This window comes from Ctenocephalides felis, unplaced genomic scaffold (assembly GCF_003426905.1).
Source record: "Ctenocephalides felis isolate EL2017-DRISC unplaced genomic scaffold, ASM342690v1 CF-g0.4_SCAFFOLD_01170, whole genome shotgun sequence".
Taxonomy (NCBI): Eukaryota; Metazoa; Arthropoda; class Insecta; order Siphonaptera; family Pulicidae; genus Ctenocephalides; species Ctenocephalides felis.
This window is the reverse complement of record NW_020537324.1, coordinates 83,588,849-83,610,714: the sequence shown is the minus strand read 5'-3', so window position 1 is coordinate 83,610,714 and position 21,866 is coordinate 83,588,849. Positions and strand designations below refer to the sequence as shown.

Genomic DNA, 21,866 nt, shown 5'->3' with positions numbered 1-21,866 from the left:
GCACTTGGATAAACATTTGTACCAGAATGGCGCTTAGACTGGGTAATTTTTTGAATTTTTAATCCAAAAATTCAAAAATATTTTATGGGAAATAAAAAAAGATGTAATAATTTTTTATCCGCAAAAGCAATTGTTTTGTCAATACAAGCAGAAAGTTTTGTAGATCATTCGAATCCGATACTTCGTTCTCTCAAAAACTCTATTTCTATTTTCTGCACAAATCGCCCGCTAAGCCAAAATACGTAATATTTATGTAATTTTTACGCAAAAAAATGACATACTTATGTCATTTTTACGTAAGATTAATGTAAGATATGTGTCATAATTTCGCCTATTTTAAGTAATGTGAATTACGTAATATGGATTACGAAAATATTTCATAATAATTACGTAATTTTTGAAAAAAAAATGACGTGGAGGGGTTCTTTTTTACACACATACATAAATATACACAGCATATCTGTATATATGAACACACACATACACACATATGTGTATATATGAACACACGCATACACATATGTGTATATATGAACACACACATTCATGAACATAGAAATGAGTATACACACACAGAATGTACATACATATATAATATATATGTATGTACACACACGCATACATATACACACACACACACACATATATATATATATACATATATATATATATATATATATATATATACACTATCTGAAAAATGAAAGAAAAAGCACATTTATATGGCATGTTTATTTTTTTGGCATATATACACAATTTTAACATTAGAAAATCTATAAAGTAATAAATAATAATTCACAATTTTTATGAAATAATGTAATTACATATGACATATTGATCAACATTTTTTAATGGCAAATGGAAAAATATACAATATGATAAATGATAAGTAAGAGAAATGCTAATTTTAAATTAAACTCGAAATAAAAATCATCGAAGTATCCTTTACAAAGTCTTCATAAGTTCTTTCATTAACTATTTCATGGAAAATATTACGTAATTAGGAACTGTATCTTCTGTTAAAACTAAATGTGGTATAAGTCTATGATGTCTTCTCTACAAAAGCATTCTCGATATCTATTTCATGGCTCATTTGTGATGAAAAAATGCATCTCGGATATAAATTATTAGCTTTCGATTTTTACCTGAAATAAAAAACATGGTAATAATTTCTATTTAACTTTTGATACATATATTTTTTACATACTTACACAAAGCAAATGGTTTTCAAAAGGCCAAGTAATTCTGTTATATATAATTTGTCACTGAATTTATATTAACAATAAAATAGTATTTAGAATATGAATACCGTTACATTTGAAACAAAGTTCTTTATATATCTAATTATTATTAGAAAAAAAATTAATAACACACACGATTAATTTTTAGGTTAATGGAGCGTTTTAGAGTAAAGATTTAAGTAATTCATGTAATTTAAGAGGCTTTAGAATACATTTATAACAAACATATATCTTCACATATTTAACATTTAATTAGCAAATTAAAAATATTGATAAGACACTACAAAACACAAAACTTAATTTAAAACGCATGGCGAATCGTACTCCCATAATCTTTGCCTAGTAGTAGCCGCAGCCGGCGGCCTCGGCACGGCAGTCTCCTTGCAGACATAACGGTACTTATGTCACTTAGCGCCGTTCATTGGTTGACAGCTTCGTTCATGAAACGAAATGTTCCGAAAATTCGCGAGCCATTTTTATTTCGTCTCTATGCAGTTAATGCAGTACGATTACTTTGAAAAAAAGTTTAGAATTTTCAAAATATTTTTTTTTTAAAAAGTCTTTTTTTTCAAAAAAGGTAATTTTTTGTCAAAATTTTATAGTTTCTCAAAAATCTAATTTTTTGAAAATTCGCGAGCCATTTTTATTTCGTCTCTATGCAGTTAATGCAGTACGATTACTTTGAAAAAAAGTTTAGAATTTTCAAAAAAAATTTTTTTTCAAAAGTCTTTTTTTCAAAAAAGGTAATTTTTTGTCAAAATTTTATAGTCTCAAAAATCTAATTTTTTCAAAGTAATTTTATTTCAAAAATGTTAATCTTTTTAAAACAAAATAATTATTGGTACGGGAAGTTCCAACAATTTGCCTAGTTTATGTAATATATATGAAATAAAATCTTCATTTATCTTACGTAATATTTTTTTCAGGAAAATTACGTAATATTTATGTAATTCTTTCGTAATATCTAATTACGTAATGTAGATTACATATTTCTTACATAAAAATTACGTAATATTACGTAACTGGTTTAGTGGGCGGACGTTAAAGTTCACTCAAAAACTGCCATTCCTTGTAAATTTAGCTCTGTATCTTCAAAACGGCTGGATCTGCCATTGCCAAAAATTAATCAGCACATCTCCCTATCAATAGGGATCGAATGTTTTTTTAAACCATTCAAATCGGTTGATCCATGCGCCCGAAAACGTGGATGAAAAGATGCGGACATACACACACACATCCATTTAGTTACTGAGGTATGCCAGTAAAATGTTCAGAAACCTTCAAAACGTCGAGAAATGCAAAAATTTTCATTTACGATTTTGGGCCCATTACTATAACTACCCTGCGGGAGGTTAACTAGTGGGGTGCATGGCATCGTGCCTTAAGACAAATTGCTGGAACTTCACGTACCGTAATTAAAAATCTTGGTACGGAACCCGAAAAAAAACGACGGGGAGGAAAGGTGATTAGTTTTTGGCAAAGACAGGCTCCCTCCATTTCGAAGATACAGAGCTAAATGTGCAAAAATTGGCAGTTTTTGAGTAAACTAAGCGTCCGATTTGAATGATCGATCATTCTTAGATCTAAGAAACTTTCTGCTTGTATTGACAAAACAATTGCTTTTGAGGATAAAAAATTGTTAATCTTTATTTATTTTCCATAAAAAATTTTTGTAATTTTGGATTAAAAATTCAAATAAAAAAATTACCCAGGCTAAGCACAGTCTAAGCGCCACTCTGGTATAAATGTTTACCCAAGTGCGTTTTTAGACTGTTTATGTACTTTTTCAATTTTGTGAAAACTATTGAAAAATGTGAAAATGCCGCCAAGCTAATCACAGTATAAGTGAAAATATCTCACAGAGTTATTTGGAAATGCGTTTCTGGAAATGCGGACTGTGACTATACGGGAGCACTTTTTCTACTAATTTTGTGTAAATTAGGCAACTATTTTTTTTTAATTGAATTCGAAATGAAATGACGATTGTTAATGTTCTGGAGATAAATTGATTTATTAATGATTTACATTTGATTTGCTCAGATATAACAATATAGCAAAAATAATGAAAGTCACAGTAGTTGTAATAATATATTTGAAAACGTTTAAGATTTCACGCATATTTTATTACGGTACGGGAAGTTCCAGCAATTTGTCTTAAGGCACGATGCCATACACCACTAGTTCAAAGTTTTGCTAGTTTTTTTTTAAATTTAGTTTTCGGTACGGGAAGTTCCAGCAATTTGCCTTAAGGCACGATGCCATACACCGCTATGTTTATTTTGTGATTCGAGACTCTATTTTGTCGACAGTAGAGTCCTTTTTATCTAGTCATCTAAAGAGGGTCTTATTCCAAATCATTACCTTTTTCGCAGATTGAGTTCTCTCTAGTAAATTTCTAAATATTCTCCATCAGAGTTCATATTTCTCATTCGTGAGCAATTTGAATACGTCTTTAATATGCTCTACTACTATCTACTATCTACTATCTACTACTACTTATTTATTTATTTATTTATTTATTTAAATATATAGCCCACAGATTTCTCCAAGAGGACTCAAAAATACAATTTTTACATAATGAATAACAATTAAAATATATACAAAATTACAATATATAGTTAGTAACATAAAATGCTTAAGATAAAATTACATATAATGCAGAATGTAACAATAATATTTATAAACAGAATAAGAAAAAAATGAGATGGAGATTATTTGATTAGGTGAAGTGTTGTGAATATCTATTTCATTTTTAATTAAGTTAAAGTTAGAGGACATAATTGTTTATTAATTAAGTTAAAGTTAGAGGTAGGATAATTGAAAAATAATTGTGAACGCGAAGATAGCCTTGGAACATTAAAGGATAGTTGATTGAGAATAAGAGCATAATACTTATGCTTATTTATTTAGGGCTCTACTGTTGTATGAAATGAGCTTTATTATCCTGTGCTGCAATCTGTGCTCTACCCAAAGAACACCATCTCCTCCTCGTACCTGCACCGCGCACTCGCAAGAGAGCGAATTTTAGGCGACCTGGCGGCCGTCGTCTGGAATCTATAATACTATTTTGTTTATCTATGACTATTCCTCTTACTCTACTCCGTCTCTCCGTCTGCCGTCTGCCGTCTATCCCACGGCAAAGGCAAATGGCGTCCCACACTGTCACTCGGCTCCGAGCAAGTCCGACGCTTCTCTTATCACTCCGGAACCAATTAATAATTAAAAACACCGACACCGGATATCCGATATCGGACACAAATATTTTCAAACTATTTCAAATTCGAACCAAACACCACTCGAATCGATCGATACGAAAACAAAATTCATTCCTGAAATTATTATTATTATAATATTAAACAAGACCACTGTGAGAACATGTTGTTTTGAATTCGATACTTTGAATTTCTGTATAAAAGCGACCGGTGGTGAATAGTGATGGTGATTGTTAATGAGAATTAGTGAAGGTGATTGTTAGTAATTCAGAGGCAAAAGGGGCCGGGTAGTAATAGCGGTTTTAGGACGGGGTGCTACCCGATCAATGTAAGTCTTTGTTTGTAAATAGATGTAATGATTTTTGACGCAAAGCGGGATGCTTTTGACAGCTGTCAGATGAAGAAATTATTTTTAATTCACGTTTATTATAAGCATTCTTTATTTAATATGTATTCTTTCCTTTAAATAAGGTTTATTTTAAAGATGAAGAAATTCTTTTTTAATTCACTTTTATTATAAGCATTCTTTATTTAAGATGTATTCTTTCATTTAAATAAGGTTCAGTTTAAATAAATTTTATTCTTATATATTTAAAAAAGTAGTCTAAGGATTTGAGAGAGTATACCTTAAGGGTGTATTTACACATACGTAAGCACCATTTACACATTTAGTTATATATAAAAAGTTGTCTCAAAACGTAGTAAATTAATTTTAATTCTATTAAATATACATTAATACTAGTGGGGTGTATGGCATCGTGCCTTAAGTTTACTGGAACTTCCCGTACCGTAACGAAATGATCGAGGAATAGTAAATGTTTTCAAATAGATTATTATAAAAATTGTAACACTGTCTTATATTTATAAGAATTATATAAACTGAATTGCAAAGTTGAAATTATTTGTTTAAAGTATATTAGAAATATAGTCAGAATTAAAAATGAAATCTGAATTAATTTCGATATACAAAAAATTTTGTTTTGAAAAAAAAATTGAAAAAAAGTTGAAACAAAAAATTTTTTTTCCAAAATCAATTATTTTGTTAAGACAAGCAGAAAGTTCTTTGAATCGTTTGAAACGCACGCTTAGTTCTCTCAAAAACTGCCATTTTTTACACACTTAGCTCCGTATCTTTGAAATGGCTGGGCCTGCCTTTGCCCAAAACTAATAAACACTTCTCCCAATCATTACTAATTGAATGATTTTTAGATCATTCAAATCGGATACTCCGTTCTCTCAAAAACTCGATTTCTGTTTTCTGCACTCTTTGCTCCTTATCTCCGTAACTGCTGGACCTGCCTTTGCCAAAAACTAATCAGCACATCTCCCTATCAATAGAAATCGAATGATTTTTGAACCATTCAAATCGGTTGATCCGTGCGCCCGAAAACGTGGACGAAAAAATGCGGACATACAAAACACACACACACATCCATTTTTTCTAAGGTATGCCAAAATATTCAGAAACCTTCAAATCGTGGAGAAATGTAAAAATTTTGAATTTCGATTTTCGGCCCATTAGAATAACTTACCCTACGGGAAGTTAATAATTATTAATTATGTTCTTTCGAATTTTTTATTCGTCCTAGACTTTTTTATTAATGATATAATAACTGTTTTAATCTACGATTTAAAGACTACTAATATTTATATTATTATATAGAATGTGCTCGTATTTATTTCCGTTTTTACACATTTAAATGAGAATAATTCTCTTGAGAAATCACAAGCCTTATATCAATATATTATTATTATTATGGAGAAGGGTGTATTTATTTTCAATAAACTTATCTCATAAAACTTTGTCCCAAAAAATGTAATACATATATATTTTTTATGTATATAAGTGTTAAACTTATTCATAAAATGCATCAAAAATATTGATCGTCTCAACATGCCCGTTTTAGTGTTTTTTTCTCCATCACAATAATTTGAAGACCAGTTTATATATATTAAAAACTTAACAGTACTTATTTTCTATCTCTCGAACAGAAATTTAAATTTAATTACTAGTACGAAATTCATCAAAATTTTGCATTTTGTCAGATATTTAAAGTATTTTTAAAAATATTCATGTAAGAGTAACAATCTACTTTTCTACTTTCTACCCTATACTCTCTATAAGTCTTTTGAAAGTTTTTTTTCAATTTATTTAGTATCTAAGATTTCCTAAGACTTTTATCAAAGTCAAATAATTGTATAAAACCTTACACACTTTCTTTTTCTAATTAAAAGATTTTTTTCAGAACCTTCTCTATATTTTTTGCTTCTCTTCATCAGAGTTTTTAAATCTAGTTTAAAATTTTTCTAATAATAAGTGTTTTACATATTTTTCAATTTAAAATAACCGTAGAATCTCCATTAAAATGTCAAAAATTTATAATTAAAGCGATTGAAATATTCATAAAACTAACAAAGACATTTTGTATTTGCATTCTTAAAAATGTACGTATTTTTTGTTAATTTAAATATTCATAGAATTTTACGCTAAAAAACGCTCAAAACAGGATGTTAATAAAACTGGATGCATAAACAAGTTTATTAAAAATTACTTTAGATAATCTTGCTATGTGTAATTATATAATTAAAAAAATTAAAATAAAAAAAATATAATTTAAAAATTGAAATAAAGAAATTTGGTCCTAAAATTAAAAAAAATGAGCCCTTAATTAAAAATAAAAAATCGTTTAAGTTAAATTCAAGTATTCCAGCAGTTTTAAAAAAATCTGGTTTAAATTCAAAAATTATTTGATTTCTAAAATCATTATAACGAAATAGAGGTTTATAAACCTCTATCTTATAAGACAGGATGGTGAAATTTTAGGACAGTATGTGCTTTTGCAATACACAATATAAAAAATGAAATCCTAACCACTTAGGGTTATGAAAAATAGTTGTTGCCTGATTTTCTCAGTACTTAATGTGGTTATAAAATTTCATAAAAATCGGTCAATCCGTTTCAGAAGTGTATTGCCACTAACATCATGACACGAGAATTTAATGTATCTAAAAATATAAAACTCGTAAAATATCTCTGTTGCTTTTATGATACGATTGTTGTGTACATGTTTATGATCCAATTAATAGAAACTATGAAATATTGAATTGGATACACATTGGTATTATATTTAACATATGTATATATATATATATATATATATATATATATATATATATATATATATATATAATTAAAACGAGTGAAAGCGAATTGCAAAGTGCGCCAAAAGCAAAAGCAAAAATCACTTTCAAAGTTCAAAACTGATCCGAATACATAATGAGAAAGAAATTATACGTTTTTGTTTATTTAATAGAGAAAATACAATTATAAACAAAAGTGTTAAGAATAACATTTTTGATGTGTTATCAATTATTTAATATTTAAAAATTTAAAATATTATTTTAGGCCATTGTGACAGTTGCAAGTTATTAGTTTGTTTTAGTTATTTTGTTTCAAACTCGAAGTGTAGAGAAAACTTATATTTAAAAAAAAAATGTATTTATTTTCGTTACAGAAATATTATTTAAACAAAATAATATAAGTATTTAAGTTACAGAAAAAATAAATACCTATTCCTCTTATATATATATACTAGCTGCCCCGGCAAATGTTTTTTAACCATGTAAAGAATTTCCATAAAATTTCTAGATAAAAATTACTAAATTGTAAAAGCAAAATAGAAGTTTGTAGTAGGAATGTGAGAATTTAGGACATTATGTGGTTTTTAACCAAATTGAAATAAATTATCAAAAAAGTTCGAAAAAGTTTTCATGGGTAAACAACCCTTAAGTTAAATTTAAGCTTTTACATGAATTCAAGAAAATCTAAATTAATATTAAGTGAATGCAATTCACTAACGTTAAACAAGTGGAAAGTGATTTATTATTAACATGACTATTACAAAAGTGAAGCAGGAGGGTAAAAATTTAGGGTTGTATGTATTTCTTAATTACAAATTATAAACAAATTAGCATTAACATCATGACAAGAAAAATTTATATAAATATATTTATATAGATATATAAAGTGTGTATATGTATGTGTGTGTTAATTATTATCAGCCAGACTTTATTATCTGCCAATCTAATTTTGGCAGCTAATAAATTAAAAATTAAAACTATTTTGGTAGACGCTTCGTTCTAAAAAGAGATCCCTTCAACACTATAAAACCGACAAATAAAACTTCATCGAGACCACACAGAAAATCAACAGAGTAAAATTATATTTATAAAAATAAATAATAAAACAATTTTATTTCTATTATTTTGTTCCGAAAAATAAAATTGTTTTTTCAAAATATGTTAATAATTTCAGACCTTCCGAAACAAAAAACGGCTTAATTTTAGTTTATCTACAAATAACAACAAAAAAAATGCTTAAAAAAAGGTTTAAACATGGATTATAAGAAATTAAATTTTAGTATTTACATAAAGTTGTACTTTGTCTTTATTCAACAATTATTCTCATTATTTTTTAAAAAACCTAAAGGCAAACAAATATCGTTCTCAAACAATAAATAGGGTAATACATAGGTCAAAAATTTATTTATTTCATTTGAAATTCAGGTACACATACACCTATTTGTTTTATCATAGTTTCTGAAAAACTTCAGATCAAAAATCAAGTTTTCTAAAAAAATCAAACTCAAATTGTATATAAACAATTTTTTATAAATTATAAATTAAACTTAGAACATATACATATATATATATATATTTTATAATATATATGTATATATATTGTGTATATTATGTGAATATAATGAGACCAAAGAAGAGGAATTTCTTTACAACTTTTTACCCATTCAAAAATGTAGACATTTTTTGTTTTTATTTCCAAGCGTTGTCGCTTTTTGTAATGTCATCACAAAAGATTTTTAAGAACTTCAAAAAAAACTATAAAACCATTAGGCAGGTAAAATTCCCACGTATATATGTATGTATATATATATATATATATATATATATATATATATATACAATATATATATATGTATATATACAAATTGTGTGCATATGTTTTCTTGGAGTACAAAAACATATGTGCCAATAGACATTTACTACATTTCTGTTTACTTGTAATTAATTTTTAAAAAAATTCATGTAAAACTGATGAATAAATAATATTTTCACAATTGTTGCAAAATAGTAAATAAAATTATATTTTACTCATTACCAAAAAAAAATACTATGTAGGACGCATTAACAACTGAAATATGATAATAATTCTTAAATTAAGCAATTTGTTTAAGAATAAAAAATTATAAAAATATTATTATTCCAGATAAATTTCAAAATAGACTGCAATTATTAAATTATAGGTCTAGTCTATTATTTAAATTAAACAATTTGAACGTTGTATTATTATAGAAAATTTTGCAAACATTCTCGTTGACTTATATTTTTGAATAGAAAATTTTTATATGCTATGGCTTCAATTTTTATCGATTCTTAGTTATATAAATGGTAATAATTAATATACTATTAATAAAAAATAACCGATAAGAACTTAGAATTAGTTATACAAAAGACCATATAGTTCAGGCTATAAAGATAAGGATCGGTATAAAATTAGTTATTGAAATCGAAGTGAGGAAATTCAACAATATCGTACAAAGCAAATTCTTCAAAAAGTTTAACTAACATTGTAATAGAATGTTAACTTTGTTAGTCTCTATCAACACACCTCATTTATTGTCTCTAATTACACTATCTATAATATTCATTTCTAAAAGTCACTTACACAGATTGCTCTTTTGTTATTCTATTCATCTCTCATGCTATTTACGTCAACAAGATTTTTTTTTCAAGTTTTGAATATTGAGTTGAAGTTTATTCAAAAGTTGAATATTTAAACTATCGATGGTATTGAAAGAACAGGCCAATTTATATGATGGATTTCTCTAAATGAAGTAATAAAAAATAAATCTTTTTTGTTTGATATATCTTCCAATTTTTGACATAATATTGCATATATTACTATAAGACAAGATAAGACATTTACTTAATTAATTTATTAACGTATCTGACGGCAAAATAAAAATTGTAAAAAAATATATAAATTGTATAAAATGAGCAGAAAAAAATCACATTATAGTCATGATACACGTTTCTTTTTTTTCATGTGATAACATTGATGAAAGTACTTAAAATATTTAAACAAAACTAGCTGTAAGTGGAATTCTGTCTTAAGGCAATTAAGGCATCGTGCCTTAAGGCAAATTGCTGGAACTTCCCGTACCGCAATTCAAAATTCGAGTAATTAAAAATAATCAATAAAAGTTGATCAATGATTTGAAACTTTTAATAAAATTTCGAACCATATTAAATCATTCTATCTTAAATCATTTATTTTGAAATATTTTGGAAATTCTGAACTTTTTTTCAAAGCAATCGTACTGCTTTAGATAAAGCATAAAGCCGAAATATCGAAGCGCGTAAGCGCCGCGTCGCCGTCTAACGCGTAAACATTGGTACGGAACCCATAAGAATGTAAACAAAATTTATACTTATTGTTAAAATCTCTATAAAATATCCGATAATTTGATGTGCATATGTCTAATGATCATTTTTGACCGCCAAATGTCTTTTTTTTTTTTTTACTAGATCTCCGAAACCGCTGGACCTGCCTTCATGAAAATGCGATCAGTTTTTCATCTTGTTACTACAAGTAAAATGTTTTTTGAATTATTCAAATCGGACGCTCCGTTCTCTTAAAAACTGAGTTACCGATTTTTGCACTTTTTCCCCATATCTTCGGAACGGCTAGACCTGCCTTCGCTAAAAACTAATCAGCACGTCTCCTTATCAATACGAATCGAATGTTTTTTGATCCTTTATCCGTGTTTCCGAAATCGTCGACGAAAATTTGTATCCGAACACACATACACACGCACACACATACATCAATTTTTTCTAAGGTATGCCCAAATATTCAGAAACCTCTGAAACGTAAAGATATATAAAAAATTTCAATTTCGATTTTTTTGCGATTACTATAACTTACCTTACGGGAAGTTAAATATATAGAGAAAGTCCTATTATATTAAAATTTTCAGTTATTTTGCCTACAAACTTAGAAACATTGAGATCGATATAATTTTAATAATTAACGCACTATTTTCGGTACGCTTAAATTGCCATTTTATTGATTTTGTCTTAAAATACTTTATATTTGGAGTTTGAATTTACATTTAGAGATTGTAAAATAATATCATTGCCCAAGATTATATGACTATTAGTTTATACAAGTTTATATGACTATTAATAAAAGACAATATTAGCTGTGTGCAAACTATTTATGAAAGATGAAAGGTTAAATTCCACTCAGTAGAAATACCTGTTAGTGGAACACTAGTTTTATACAAATAGAGTTAGATCAGTAGTCAGTAGAGTATTTTCGTTCATAGAGCAAGTCCTCGGTAGTATAGTGGTCAGTATCCCCGCCTGTCACGCGGGAGACCGGGGTTCGATTCCCCGCCGGGGAGGATATATTTTTTTTAGACATTTTTATAAATAAATAGATAAACTAATAATTTGACAACGAGTATTATTTATTTTAATGATACTGACATTAATTTTTTTTCTAATGAGTTTGACGTCTTGGAAAATCCAATGCATTTGCATTATAATCAGTTGCTACAGATGATTTTAGTCAAGAATTTTATTTTAGACAATTAATATAATTTTGACATGACGCAACTATCGTGTATAAATAATGATTTTGTTAATAGAATACCCAAAAAAATATCGGAAGGCAAATATGGTTGTTATCGTGTGTTCCGCTTCCAACCGGTACGCTGATTTTGACACTGACCTGAAACGAGGGCTAGATCCAGGTTGACGACACAATCCGCGTACCGCTTCCCCGCAAAACACTCAATACTAACTGACATATTGTAAGTTTTATTCATAACTCAACACTTCTGTATTTGATTTCAGGTTCAGTTTTCAGAATTTGATAAATATGTCTTATACACGTTTTATTTTTCAAATTATTTGTGTATTTTTGCATTAAACAAGAGTCAAATGTGGACCCGAAACGTATGCAAAACTAATTTTTTTTTTTTACCTCAGGTTTTTTTAATAATTGTATTGATGTCCAAATACGCTAATAGCGTTTTGTATTTTAATATATGAGAATTTTTCGCAAAAAAAAATTACTAAATTCAATTAATTGTAATTATCGTTATGGATTTATCATATATTAAATATTGTCTTTACATATTTGAATGCTATTTAATAAATCTGTATTCAGTAAATTTTTACTTAACTATAATCTGGGGTTTTATTTATAATGCAGTTGTAATTTTACGCACAAGTTAACAAGTAAACTAATATTTTTTTAACATTTTTAATTACAATCTGTCACACTTTGGACATTCAGTAATTGTTTTGACTTTTTTGAATGGATGGCAACTCAATAGTCTTCCAATCCAATTATGTCTAATTATCGAGTATTTGCTGACATTAAGTAAACTAATATAATACTCAAAATTCATATATATATCTTCTTTCATTACAATTATTATATATTAATAATATTATTCAACATGTTTTTCTACTGGATTGAGAAAAGAAATGAATCTTTTTTGTTTACTATTATATATATTTCAACTTCTGGCATACCATTGCATATAGTAATACTACAAGATAAGATAAGTAAATATACTTAATTGATTTATTACCACTGGTAGCAAAATAAAAATTCTAAAAAAAAATAATAATCATCATGTATCTGTTGAATTAAATTTAATTAAAAGTAAACATGACATAGTGACTTCAGAGACCTGTATGAACTTGATAAATTTAAAAAGATCTTAAAATATACTAAAACTAAGATTAAAATGTTTAATTACACAAAATTAAATAATCACGTCTTATCATAGATCTTATCGATATACTAGATAAATTAATTTGATTCATACACTCCAAGGAAAATGTATGAAAATACAAACTAGAGAAATTTGAAACAACCTTTAATATATATAACAGCTTTAAATAAATCTGTTTATTACAATTGAATTGATTCCATTAGAAATTATGTACTTGAACGCAGTCAGAAGTATAAAAACATGTTGATTGAACATCTTAATAACCTAGTAAGGAAGTTGTTAGATTAAATCAGAAAATATAACAGGATATTTGAAAAAAATCGTAATAATCCATTTTAGGTCTACTAATAAATAAAAATCCACTTCATGATTTTTCGTCCTTTTCTCTACTGTAAAGTATTTCAAAACTAGTTGTAGTTCTTAGATCTCCTTTTTTATAGATTTTTGAATAATTGATTTAATGTCTCATGTAGATAAATCAATTTTCATATTATTTCACCAACATTTTCCTTGAGAATGTAAATCGACCCATGACTATTCAATCAATACAATTTATCATTCCAATTTGTCTATATTCTTTTTTATATTTTTCACAATTCAGGATAATTAATTGAAATTAGTTTCTCTCTATACTTTGGAAAAACAATTTGAAAATTAATTAAATTCAATTTTCGTTAAATTCAATTCGATAGTTTTCCATAGTACATCATAACCTAAAGTATTTTTTTCGAGAGGGCAACCCAGCGGTCGACCAACCATTCTTCTTTTAAGTGTAAATTTTATATTAGATATGCAGTAATGAATACGGAGAGTGTTTTTCACTTGAGATCTATAAGCAATTTGAAATTTGGTATGATACTGCTTGATATTAACCTGGCCGAAGGATCAAACTCGCAAGTAAGCTTTGCTAAGCCACGTTCACAACTTCTATCAAATATTAGATTGAATTCGATTTTCTTCATTTATTTTATAATTCTTTTCAATTTCCTCCCTCCGATTCGGGTCTGCAAAACGCCATACAAGTACGATTGCAAAAAAAAACGGGCATCGTATCGCCGTAATAGGATTTTCCATTGTTTTGTTCTACTTTTTCCATGTTCTTCAACTTTACTACTTTACTTCACCAAGACTTTCAAACACAAAACGCAAAACACAAAGGCTCATAATATTGTTGTTTATTATTGTTACGGCGTTGCGATTGCATTAAAAAATCGTTAAAACAATCGGTCGTTCGGAACGCGAAACATAATGCTCTAATTTTGTTAGAGAAATATAAATAATTGATATAAATGAGTAAAGATTATTTATATTTCTAAACAAGAGATTGGATTGGAAGGTTTTATAGGTTATATGGTGTTTGTTCCGTTTTGACCTATCGGTCGCGTGTTCGAGCGCTCGAAGATAATTGAAAAAGGCACGCGAACACATTTTCCTACGTGGAAATGGAAAACAAAGCCAAAGGGACGTTGTGTGCCTGAAGGCAAGTTGCTGTAATGTGCAGCCCTTTAGATTAATTGACACATTGAAAGCAAAGTATTACAAAATTCCAGATACATTAACAAAGTACATACGAGTCTCTTATAATCCGCTCGTGTGACCTTATTACAGACCCATAACATCTCCTAAGTGCACGAGGCGTGTGAAATAAATATAATACGACATGTATCCCGTTATAAAATACTTTATTACTATTATAATTGCGAGCCATGGTTTTAGCCGGTCGTTTGTTATTGTTGTCTACGACGACAACACAAAGTAACAACAGCAGCAACAACAACACGCATAATGAATAACGAAATCGCATGTAAATGATGATAAAGTAACGCTATTTCTGTTGCAATTACTATGTTACTGCATTATTACTCGTAGGTATATATGCACATGGGTCGATTTGCATTCTCACGGAAAATGTAGATACTAATTTACTAATTCATTTTTTTAATTGTCCCTATATCAATTGTTTGTAAAATACAGAAAAGGAAATCAAGTAAAAGTGTTAAAAAAGCAAACAAAAGATAAAGTAAATTTTTACCTAAATTAGTAGATCATTTATTTCTACTTATTACCTTCTTGTAGGATAGTGCTTGAGAACGTGGGTTAACGATCTTTCGACCAGTTCGATATCAAGCAGTATGATATCATTTGATGAAATTTTCATTTGCTTATAGATATCAAATTTAATCTCAAGTGTGAAACGCCCTTCGTACATCAAACTCATTGGAAAAAATTAATGACAGTATCATTAAAATAAATAATACTCGTTGTTAAATTATAAGCATATCTATTTATTTATAAAAATGTCTAAAAAAAATAAACCCTCCCCGGCGGGGAATCGAACCCCGGTCTCCCGCGTGACAGGCGGGGATACTGACCACTATACTACCGAGGACATGTGCTAAACTAATCTAAACTTCGAACTTTTTCGATACTACCACAACCTTCCTAATCGATATTACAACACTCTTGGACCATGAACAGTTCTTATGGATCAGATACATGGACTCTAAATGTGCGCAAAAGACTGACATAGCGAGCAACGTATTAAGTGTTATTAATAATGCAGTTATATAATTCAATATTACCAGACTATTGTATATAAAACATGATAAGATAGAGATTCAAAATATCATAGTTTTTTATCATTATTTATTAGATGATACGATAAACAAAATTATACGTTACAACACAACAAACCCATAATAATAATTATAACGTTAGAAAATATATCCTGTATAGATGCATCAAATTGCATAAATTTAATTTTAACCACCAAGGTCGATTGTTTATTCTAATTTTGATCGTGGTGTTGGCTCATTAAAATAATAATCGATTGTTATTGTCGGTTATCATACGATATCGATTTCAATCGTATACTAATAACAATAATTATACGTGATAATGTTATGCGCGTTTGTTTTCGCATATACACATATTAAAACAGGAGTAATCAATAAAATAGATATATAAAATAAAAAATATTCATCTCCATCCCTTGTGGGGATCGAACCCACGACCTTTGGATTAGAAGTCCAACGCGCTATCCGCTGCGCCAAAGGGACATGTGAAGCAACGCCGTTCGCCCGCAACACACTCCAGTGCGATACTAGTCGCACTTTTTTCCTTCTCTACGCACGCATTCATAGGTGAAACTAGTGGAGTATGGCATCGTGCCTTGAGGCAAATTGCTGCAACTTTCCGTACCATTTTTTTTTTTTTAAAAAAGATTAAATTTGTTTAAACCTTTGCAAAAAGTATATTTTTGGAAAATTTTAAATTTTTGATAAAAATGACTTTTTTAGCACTTTTTTCTCCTTATCAATACGAATTGAATGTTTTTTAATTATTCCAATCGGTTGATCCGTGTTCCCGAAATCGTCGACGAAAATTTGTATCCGCACACACACACACACGCACACACACACATCCATTTATTCTAAGGTATGCCAAAATGTTTAGAAACCTCTGAAACGTAAATATATAAAAATTTTCATTTTCGATTTTTGTGCGATTACTATAACTTATCCTACGGGAAGTTAATAAACGAATAGTATAAAGGTTACAAGTCAAATTCTAAAGAAATGCACAAACTAAATATAAATGACTGTCAAAATACACCTGTTTGCATTCTTATCTTATTGACTTCCCGTAGGGTAAATAGTCCAAAAATCAAAATGGAATTTTTTGCATATCTTTAGGTTTCAGAGGTTTCTGAACATTTTGGCATACCTTAGAAAAAATTTATGTGTGTGTGTGCGGATACAATATTTCATTGATCATTTCGGGCGTACGAAACAACCGATTTGAATGGTTCAAAGACCATTCAATTCCTATTGACAAGGAGACGTGTTGATTAGTTTTTGGCAAAGATAGGTCTAGTCGTTTCGAAGATACGAAGCAGAGTACAGAAAAAAAATCGAGTTTTTGAGAGAACAGAGCACCCGATTTGAATGATTCAAAAAACATCCATTACGAACTCTTAACGATGACAAGACGTGGTGATTATACTTTTTAAGCAAAGGCAGATCTAGCCGATTCGGAGATACTGAGCTAATGACAGTTTTTGATATAACAAAGCATCTGATTTGAACAAATCAAACTAAAACTAGTGGGGCGCATTGCCGTAAGGCAAATTGCTGGAACTTCCCGTACCAAAAATTATTATTTTTTAAAAAGATTAACATTGTTGAAAAAAAAATACTTCGAAACAAATTAGATTTTTGAGAAACTATAAATTTGACAAAAAATTACTTCTTTATTTTGACATATTTTGCAAATTCTGAACTTTTTTCAAAGCAATTATACTGCTTTAACTGCATAGAGACGAAATATCGCAGCGCGTAAACGTCGCGTCGCCGTCTAATGGACAAACCATGTTACGGAACCCATAAAAATGTAAACATAATTTATACGTACTTTTTAAAATCTCTATAAAATATCTGATAAGTTGATGTGCATCGTTTTTGACACACCAAATGGATTTTTTTTTTACTTTTTTCATTAGATCCAGAGATACAGAGCTAAATGTGCAAAAAATGGCTGTTTCTGAAAGAACTAAGCGACCAATTTAAATGATTCAAAAAACTTTCAGCTTGTTTTAACAAAGTAATTGATTTTGAAAAAAAAAAATTGTATAATTTTTTTTTTTTTAGTTTTTTTTGTATATCGAAAATAATTCAGATTTTATTTTTAATTCTGACTAAAGTTCTATATACTTTAAACAAATAATTTTAACTTTGCAATTCAGTTTATTTAATTCTTATAAATATTAGACAATGTTACAATTAATAATAATCTATTTGAAAACATTCTGTATTCCTCGAACATTTCGTTACGGTACGGGAAGTTCCAGCAATTTGCCTTAAGGCCCGACGCCATACACCGCACTAGTTCTACTCTAACTTTATAGCATTATAAGTTTCACATACGTTTCGAGACCACAATTTGTTTCATCATAAGTGTAAAATTGAATATAGAGCGAAACAGAAAAAAGTGCTTAATTTTTATATCAGTAACAAAATAAACAATTTCAAAATTAAATTTACTGTATTTAAAAAATATAATACGTTTTATTGATATTTGATAGTTAGTACGAAACCCTGATTTTTATTCCTCAAAAATAATTATATCTTTCGGTCATGGGATATGATCGAGATAAATCTCGTTTTGCTTTTTGGCGTCAAACAGGCTTTTTGTACATTTATCTTGTTTATGGAGTGTGAAAATATAATGATTTTTCATCATCGAGAAAATTATGATTACAGCATAATATACATACATATAATATTTTATTTATATATGTGTATGTGTATGTTTATATGTTCCATTGTCGTCGGCCAAAAATTTAATATAACATTTCCCAATAATGAAATCGTCTCACAATACGTTTCGTCGAACAAATATTATCGAGTATTATATGAACTGAAATTAAATAAAGCTTTTGTCGAACAATTGTCCATTTTATATTTTTGTTTGCGAGTGTGTGAAAAAGGAACAGAGGTGCGCCTTCATTGTGTTCCGTGCAAACAATTTCTATTATTCGATCATTTCGGTATTTGCGTCAATATGAAACTATATATGTAGAAAAATGTCGAAAACGACTGAATGAAAGTTAAAAAAATAATAGATATTCTCTTGTCAGGTAGCAAACTAGGTATACTCTAAAATTGCACTCAAAATCCGAACGTCGACAGATGTAATTTGATCGTCAATTCAATTGTGCGTTTATTTAATGTTACAGTTGTAACTTTCAAAGAGTTTGTCAAATGCTGGTGAAATATTTAAAAAAATTGTACATATTAAATAATCTGCAATGTTTTTCTTACACAATGAAGGCCTAACGCAACTTGATCTACCCTAATATTGAATTTAAATACAAACATTTATGCATTTTATCGTTCATAATTCCTAAACTATTCGATTGGTATTAACAAAGTGTGAGAAAAACATGTTCAAAATCAAAAAATCATAAACTGTTTATAACAACAAATTACGTTAGAAATTATGAAACTATCAAGCATTTACCATTTTTACAATCCTGATTAAATGCTCCAATTTTGATGGAACATACTAACATATTTTAGAACATCTTTTTAAAGACAAGTTTTAAAACTTTTAATTCATAGTTTAAAACCAAAAGTTCTAATTATTAACTTCCCGTAGGGTATTATAGTAATCGCAAAAAAATCGAAAATGAAAATTTTTATATATCTTTACGTTTCAGAGGTTTCTGAACATTTTGGCATACCTTAGAAAAAATGGATGTATGTGTGTGTTGTGTGTGTGTGTATGTACGTGTGTGTATGTATGTGCGAATACAAATTTTCGTCGACGATTTCGGGAACACGGATCAACCGATTTTGAATAATTCAAAAAACATTCGATTCGTATTGATAAGGAGACGTGCTGATTAGTTTTTGGCGAAGGCAGGTCTAGCCGTTCCGAAGACGGGGCAAAAAGTGCCGAAAACGGTAACTCAGTTTTAAAGAGAACGGAGCGTCCGATTTGAATAATTCAAAAAACTTTCACTTGTATTGACAAGATAAGAATCGATAAAATTTTTCATGAAGGTAGGTCTAGCCGTTTCGGAGATATGGAGGAAAAAGTAAAAAATGAGCCATTTGGCGGTCAAAAATGATCATTAGACATATGCACATCAAATTATCAGATATTTTATAGAGATTTTAATAATAAGTATAAATTTTTTTTACATTTCTATGGTTCCGTACCAATGCTTATGCGTTAGACGGCGGCGCGGCACTTGCGCGCTTCGATATTTCGTCTCTATGCAGTTCAAGCAGTGCGATTGCTTTGAAAAAAAGTTCAGAATTTCCAAAATATGTCAAATGAAGAAAACATTTTTTTTTTTCAAAAAATTTTTCGTTTTCAAAAAAAAATTTTTTTTCTCAAAAAAAAAATTTTTTTTTTCAAAAAAAGTAATTTTTTATCATATTTATAGTTTCTCAAAAATCTATTTTTTTCGAAGTAAATTTTTTCAAAAATGTTAATCGTTTCTAAAAAAAAAATAATTTTTGGTACGGGAAGTTCCAGCAATTTGCCTTAAGGCACGATGCCCTAATTGCCTTAAGACAGAATTCCACTTACAGCTAGTTGAAAATTTGAACCGATAGTGTCATTATTTTTTACATGGTCATAGATAATGCTGTTTTTTCAGGATAGTTACAGTCATTCTTCGTTTTGGCTTGACGTTGAATTCTGGGACACCCTATATATATATAAGTCTTCTCCTCTCGAATGAGTTTCGTTTAATTATTTAATTCACTTGACCTCTCAAAGGTTAATTTGTGAGAAAAGAACCGCGTTGACTGACCCCCTTGAGAGACCAAATCGAAATGACATGTGTCAATGTCAGTCAGTCAGTCGGACAGGATGCTGCGAATTGAGAAACTTCTCTTTTTATTCGTCACGATAGAAAATTAAATTGTGCCCTACAGATAATAGAAAATTAATTTATAGATCTCATATATTCCTCGATCCATATTACTTTATATAGTAGACATTTCAAGTATTTTTTTCATAGAAATATGTTACGAAGTTATAATATCATATTTCGCAGAAAAATGCCATCTTCCGGGAAAAAACCTATTAAACGTAATTGTTATTATTGTTTTTGCACTTGGCTGATGTTCGTTGAAATTGTGCAATTATGATTTGTTGTGAAATACAATATATGCACTAATAATAATAATAACAATAACAATAATTTGTATGATTATTATCATCCTGGATAAAGTCGTCGTTTCTTCCCAATTAGTAATTGAAAACTTTATTTTTCATCCACGTTTTGAAATTAAAGTCGAAATTTTGAACATAAGATTAAAATTGTAAGGATTAATTTTTGGCGAATTTTGGTCAAGCCTTTTTAACTTCCCGTAGGGTAAGTTATAGTAATCGCAAAAATGAACGAAAATAAAAATGTTTATATTTCTTTACGTTTCAAAGGTTTCTGAACATTTTGGCATACCTTAGAAAAAATTGACGTTAGGTGTGTGTGTATGGATACAAATTTTCGTCGACGATTACGGGAACACCGATCAACCGCTTTGAATAATTCAAAAAACATTCGATTCGCATTGATGAGGAGACGCGCTGATTAGTTTTTGAACAAAGGCATGTCAAGCCGTTTTGAAGATACGGGGCAAAAAGTGCAATAATTGTTGATTGATTTTTTGACAGAACGGAGCGTCCCTTTGTGTGATTCAAAAAACAGTTACTTTGTATTGATGAAATAAAGAACGATGAAATTTTTGGGAAGGCAGGTCTGGCGGTTTTCGGAAATCCAAATCCAAAATAGTGAAAAAAAATGACATTTGGCAGATAAATTGATCAATTAGTCATATGCCATCAAATTATCATATATTTTATAAAATTTTATAATAACAACAAAGTTGTTTACTTTTTTGGGTTCCTTAGCAATGTTCATCCCTTGTACTGCGACGCAGCGCCCACGCGCTTTGCTATTCATATTTTAAAAGTATAAAAAATAATTAATTAATTTCAAAAATTCAAAAAGCTTCAAAAATCTTTTTTTTTCAGAGTTATAAAAGAAAATCAAATCTTTT

General features: G+C 28.7%; 1 protein-coding gene and 3 non-coding genes across 4 annotated transcripts in view; 1 reads left to right on the top strand and 3 right to left on the bottom strand.

Moving 5' to 3' along the window:
• The first annotated feature begins 11,868 nt into the window (after window positions 1-11,868).
• On the top strand, window positions 11,869-11,940 carry Trnad-guc. The gene has a single exon. It is a non-coding gene; the product is annotated as a tRNA-Asp (tRNA).
• Window positions 11,941-15,604: 3,664 nt separating this feature from the next.
• Trnad-guc lies at window positions 15,605-15,676 on the bottom strand. The gene has a single exon. It is a non-coding gene; the product is annotated as a tRNA-Asp (tRNA).
• A 597-nt stretch (window positions 15,677-16,273) lies between these two features.
• On the bottom strand, window positions 16,274-16,346 carry Trnar-ucu. Its single transcript has one exon. It is a non-coding gene; the product is annotated as a tRNA-Arg (tRNA).
• Window positions 16,347-21,723: 5,377 nt separating this feature from the next.
• Window positions 21,724-21,866, bottom strand: part of LOC113367818 (esterase FE4-like) — a 9,710-nt gene continuing 9,567 nt past the window's right edge. Inside the window, exon 10 of the mRNA XM_026609397.1 lies at window positions 21,724-21,761. Coding sequence (XP_026465182.1) covers window positions 21,724-21,761 — 38 coding nt within the window. The remainder of the gene's footprint in view (window positions 21,762-21,866) is intronic.